This window comes from Trachypithecus francoisi, unplaced genomic scaffold (genome assembly GCF_009764315.1).
Source record: "Trachypithecus francoisi isolate TF-2019V2 unplaced genomic scaffold, Tfra_2.0 Lachesis_group2, whole genome shotgun sequence".
NCBI classification, from domain to species: domain Eukaryota; kingdom Metazoa; phylum Chordata; class Mammalia; order Primates; family Cercopithecidae; genus Trachypithecus; species Trachypithecus francoisi.
This window is the reverse complement of record NW_022681465.1, coordinates 112893496-112899495: the sequence shown is the minus strand read 5'-3', so window position 1 is coordinate 112899495 and position 6000 is coordinate 112893496. Positions and strand designations below refer to the sequence as shown.

At 42.9% G+C, this 6000-nt stretch overlaps 1 protein-coding gene across 2 annotated transcripts in view; it reads left to right on the top strand.

Moving 5' to 3' along the window:
- Window positions 1–1934: 1934 nt before the first annotated feature.
- The window catches only part of FAM151B (family with sequence similarity 151 member B), a 52757-nt gene continuing 48691 nt past the window's right edge, over window positions 1935–6000 (top strand). For both annotated transcript variants that reach the window (XM_033180150.1, XM_033180151.1), the window contains exon 1: window positions 1935–2539. Coding sequence is in view for 1 of the 2 variants with exons in the window: in XM_033180151.1 (XP_033036042.1) it covers window positions 2515–2539 (25 nt within the window). In the remaining variant the exon portion in view is untranslated. The remainder of the gene's footprint in view (window positions 2540–6000) is intronic.

The window sequence follows — 6000 nt, the reverse complement described above, 5'->3', positions numbered from 1 at the left end:
AAAATATTGTGGTAATATTGTGACCAATATGTCATAAAAATTTAGTAAACTGATGCAGGAACAGAAAACCAAATACCACATGCTCTTATAAATGTGGGAGCTAAATGATGAGACACATGGACACAGATTGGGGAACACCACACTTGGACTTTTGGAGGGTGGAGGGTGGAAGGAGGTAGAGGATCAGGAGAAATAACGAATGGGTACTAGGATTAATACCTGGGTGATGAAATAATCTGTACAACAAACCCCTGTAACACAGTTTACCTATATAACAAACCTGCACTTGGACCCCTGAAGTTAAAAGTAAAAAAAAAAAAAAAAAAAAAACAACACCTGCACTTGGACCCCTGAAGTTAAAAGTTAATAAATAAATAAATAAATAAATAAAAAGATAGCTGAGCACAGTGGCTCATGCCTGTAATCCCAGCACTTTGGGAGGCCAAGGAGGGGTGGATCACTTGAGGTCAGAAGTTTGAGACCAGCCTGGCCAACATGGTGAAACCCTGTCTCTACTAAAAATACAAAAATTAGCCAGGCATGGTGGTGCGCGCCTGTAATCCCAGTTACTCAGGAGGCTGAGGCAGGAGAATCGCTTGAACCCAGGAGGTGGAGGTTGCAGTGAGCCGAGATCGTGCCACTGCACTCCAGCCTGGGACAACAGAGCGAGACTTCATCTAAAAAAAAGAAAAAAAAGTTTTTTAAAGAAGACTTGTACTGCAATCAATACCATCAAGAAAGTGAAAAGACAATCTGCACAATGGGAGAATATATTGCAAATATTTGCAAATTATCTGTTAAGGGACTTGTATTGAGACTATACAAAGAATTCTCACAATTGAAATGAGCACAGGATTTGAGAAGACATTTCTCCAAAGGAAATATATAAATGACTGATAAGCACCTGAAAATAGGCTCAACATTATTAGTAGGGAAATGCAAATCAAGATAATGATGTAGTACTTCCTATCTACTAGGATTATAATTAAAAAAACATAATAACAAGAAGTACTGGTGAGGACGGGGGGAAACTGGAATCTTCATACACTGCTGGTGGGAATGAAAGATGGTACAGCTGCTTTGCAGCTAGGTATGTACACAGATATGTACGCAGAAATGTGTTCATATACGTCCAAGCAAAACTTGTCGATAAATGTTCATAGCAGCATTATTCATAAAAGACAAAATGTGGAAACAACCCGAATGTCCATCAGCTGTTGAATGGACACACATAAAATGTGGTATATACAAACTGGAATTTATTCCAACATAAGAAGGAAGAAAATACTGATACATGCTAAAACATGGATGAATTTTGAAAACATGCCAAGTGAAAGAAGCCAGATACAAAGATCATACATACAGTCTCTGATTCTATTTACATCAAATGCCAGAATAGGCAAATTCATGAGACAGAAAGTAGATGAATTTTTGTCTGGGGGTAGGAAGAGGGTAAATGGAGAGTGGTTGCTTTAGAGTGATGAAAAGTATTTTATCTGAAAGGCTGGACAAGAATCGCTCCCCTTTGTATTATGTGTCAGGTGATAATAGTTATCCTAACTCTACCACTGGCAGATTGAGTTTTTTGGTCACAGAAGCCGAAAATGGCAGAGCTTTGTTGCTAATTCTGATCACTAGTTTGGCATCAGAAAGGAATGAGTTAAGGAGGGCTAGAAAGACAGTGGATGGGAGAACCCAGTTGCTGGGAGCGTTTTCTGAGTGAACACTGGTAGAGAGACAGAAGGGGAGAAGAAAACTTCAGGTTATCTGCTCGGTAACTTTGTACAAAAACTGTTTCTTGTTTTTTTTTTTGTTTGTTTGTTTGTTTGACAGAGTCTACCTCTATCGCCCAGGCTGGAGTGCAGTGGTGCGATCTCGGCTCACCTCCACCTCTCCGGTTCAAGCCATTCTTGTGCCTCAGCCTCTCTAGTAGCTGGGATTACAGGCGCGCGCCACCATGCCCGGATAATTTTTAAAATTTTCAGTAAGGACGGGTTTTCACCATGTTGGCCAGGATGGTCTCGAATTCCTGACCTCAAGTGATCCGCCCACCTCAGCCTCCCAAAGTGCTGGGAGTACTGGCGTAAGCCACCGTGCCCGGCCAGAAACACTGATTTTTATCAGTAATGATTCCACACCCTTTTAGTATATTACTAACATTTAAAAGAAAATATATCCAACTTTTGAAATTCGTGCTCCACTCCAGCAACTGCTTTCAATCGGAGTTCCATCCTCCGCCGCAGTATTCTCTAACGCAGCGTTATCTTCAGAGCTACCACCTGCTTCCGAAAGCTTTCGGAGGAGCGCTTCGCCAACACCTGCACGGCCAACCGCGAACGCCAGCCTCTGCGCCTGCGTGCCGCGGCTCCATTTGGTTCCGCTTCGCTGGCGCCCGCCTGGCTCTTCCCCTGCAGGAGGCCTGTGGTTTGTGGAGTCGAATTTCCCTGCCACCAGTGCCCGGTTAGCAGGGGCGCCAGCCGCCGGGCGCCTGCGCGGACGGCGGGCGTCATCACCATGGCAGCATCCGCTGGAGGCCCAGGTAAGCGCCAAGCACGCGGCCTCTGCCTGGAGCTGGGGCTCTTTGAGAGGCCCCGCCGGCGGCACCCTCCCTTTGTGCGCTCCCGCGGTCCTCCTTGCTTAGGGACCTGGGAGCGCGCCGCGCAGTACCGGGCGGCTGGGCTTGGAGCCCGCTCCGCACTCGGAGCGCGCCCCCGATCGCCTGGCGATGACCTTGGTTTGCCGGGTGGGCGTTAAGGGACAGGCGTTAGGGGAAGGTCGGAGAATGGCAGAGTCAGTGTGTTTTGAGGTCTTGGTTGGAAGGAAATGAATGTGACGTTTCCCTAATTCCTTAATTTCCGCAGACCGCATGGGGGCGGTCTGGGTCAGTCGGTTCCTCTTTGGAAACGGGGAGGCTTGAGAATGCGGACGGTGGGCCGGCCCGGCCCGGCGTAGTCCCGCTGCTGAGCGCGCGGCCTGGAAACCTGGCAGAGTGCGGCTCGCTTAAGTTTTCTCTTGGAATCAAGTGCTTCAACTTGCGGGACAATAGTTCCGCTCTTGAAGGTTACAGTATCTTTTCTGTAAGTTTAAGTAGTGGCATGAGACAACCTCAGTGACGCGTTCTTTCTTCAGTTTAGATTTTTTCCCTAATTGTAAAAATAATACACGCTTTCACCATTCTGACTAGCAGGCTGTATAAATACAGGTTTTCTTCTGAATCGAGGCACGGTTTACAGAATCTTGGAATAACATGTGTGTGTAAGAGAAAAATGTCCAGGTCCTGATAAATGTCATTATAGAACATTTATAAAGTATATTAGTATAGGGAAGTAGGAAAAAAAAAATTCCCCAAATGCTGATACCCACAGGCACCACTACTAACTTTTTGGTATTTTCTAACAACCCTGACTCTTAAAAATAGAGTTAAGGTCATGGTAAACATAATTTTTAAAATCCTGCCTCTTATACTATTCCATGTCACCAAGGTTTTTATAAACATAATTTTGAATGACTGAATTTACACAATTACATTGTATACAATACAGTTATATTGTAATTAACCAGTCTCCTAATGTTGAACGTTAATCAGTCGTTTCCTGTTTAGTTTTGTTAGAATTCATTCTGTAATAAACATTTTTGCATTGTTCTTCCTCAGTTATGTTTTTGGTTTGTTTTTATCCTGGATATGATTCTTGTAATTGAAATTACTGGATCAAAGTGATCAATGTGAACTTTTTTTTTCTCTTCTCTTTTTTCTCTTTTTTAAGACCTGTGCTAAACTTCCATAGAACATTTTCTTCAGAGTTTTCCATTTTTAACCCTTGGGCTCTTTACTTCTCAGTATAAATCCTTTTAATGCCTGCTTTTCCTAAGGATCCAAACAAATCTGGGACAAACCCACCCTCAGGACTTACACCATTCTCACTCACAGGCTGTATAAATCCAGGTTCTCTTCTGAATCCATACAAGGTTTACGGAATCTTGGGGGGGAAATGTGTGCACAAGTGAAAAACGTCCAATTCCTGACAAATGCCATTTTTAAAAAAACAAATTTTCGGGCTGGGCGCAATGACTCACGCCTGTAATCCCAGCACTTTGGGAGGCAGAGGCGGGCGGATCATGAGGTCAGGAGATCAAGACCATCCTGGCTAACACAGTGAAACCCCGTCTCTACTAAAAATACAAAATAATTAGCCGGGCGTAGTGGCGGGCGCCTGTAATCCCAGCTATTCGGGAGGCTGAGGCAGGAGAATGGCGTGAACCTGGGAGGCGGAGCTTGCAGTGAGTCGAGATCCCGCCACTGCACTCCAGCCTGGGCAACAGAGAGAGACTCTGTCTCAAAACAAAAACAAAAACAAAAACAAATTTTCTTCTCATTACCGAGTAACTGATAAAACTAATTCTTAACCAGATTCTTCTGTTATATGTCATTTTCCCCCCTTACTTAAAAAAAAATACATTCTCAACGTAAAAGAGTTAAAAAGGCACAATAGGATGTATAGTGAAAAGTTCCATCCTGGCCAGGCATGGTGGTTTACGCCTGTAATCTGAACACTTTGAAAGGCAGGAGGATCGCTTGAGCCCTGGAGTTTGGATCAGGCTGGGCAACACAGGGAGGACTTGTCTCTACAAAAAAATACAAATAAATTAGCCAGGTATGGTGGTGGCACATGCCTGTGGACCCAGCCACTCAGGAAGAGACTGAGGTGGGAGAATCGCTTGAGCCGGAGAGAGGCTGCAGTGAGCCAAGAACATGCCAGCCTGGGCAACAGAGCCAGAGCCTTAAAAAAAAAAAAACTAATAAATTTTTAAAAATCCTCACTGATGTATAATTTGCATACTATTAATATACAATTTACTCATTTAAAGAGTATAATTCCATGGTTTTAGCTTGTTTATTTAATTTTAGCTTATTCACAGACTTGTGCAACAATTGCCACAATTTTAAAACATCTTCACCTTACAAAAAGAAACACTTCCTCATCCCCCACCCTTTAAACCCAGAGCCACTATTCTTCTACTTTCTATCTCTTTGAATTTGCCTATTCTGGATGTTTCATATAAATGGAATCATCCAATATAGACCCTCTTATGTCTGGCTTCTTCTGCTTGTCATAGTGTTTTCAAGATTCATCCATCTTGTAGCATGTTTCAGTACTTCTTTCCTTTTTGTGGCCAGAAAAGGAATTGCATGAAACACCACATTTTATCCACTCATTAGTTGATGGACATTTGAGTTGTTTCCATCTTTTGGGTATAGTGAATAATGCTACTGTGAACATGTGTGTACAAGTGTTTGTGTGGACATATGGTACACTGTCTTTAATGGTAAGTCAATTCTGGTAGTCGCTTTTGGAAACTGGAAGGAACCTTAATGATTGTCTCTTCCAGGGATCAGCAAATAGCAAGCTTTCTTTTTTAATTTTATTTTTAATTGACAAATAATAACTGTATATTTGTGAGGTATAATGTGATGTTATGATACATGTATACATGTTAGAATGATTAAGTCAGGCTAATTAATATATCCATCACCTCATATACTTATCATTTCTTTGTAATGAGAGCATTTAAAATCTACTCATTTAGGAATTTCAAAATATATAATACACTATTATTAGTATTATTATTATTATTATCGAGACAGGGTCTCGCTCTGCCACCCAGGCTGGAGTGCAGTGGTGCAATCATGGCTCACTAGAGCCTTGACCTCCTGGGCTCAAGTGATCCTCCTGCCTCAGCCTCCTGAGTAGCAGGGACTACAGGCACACAGCACCATGACCGGGTTATTATTATTTTATTTAGTAGTAGAGACAAGGTCTTGCTTCATTGCCCAGGCTGGTCTCTAACTCCTGAGCTTAAGCAGTCCTTCCGCCTCGACCTCCGAAAGTGCTGGAGTTACAGTTGTGAGCCAGCATGCCCAGAGTTATTAACTATAGTCACCATGCTGTGCAATAGATCTTGGGAACTTAGTCCTCCTGTCTAACTAGAACTTTGTACCCT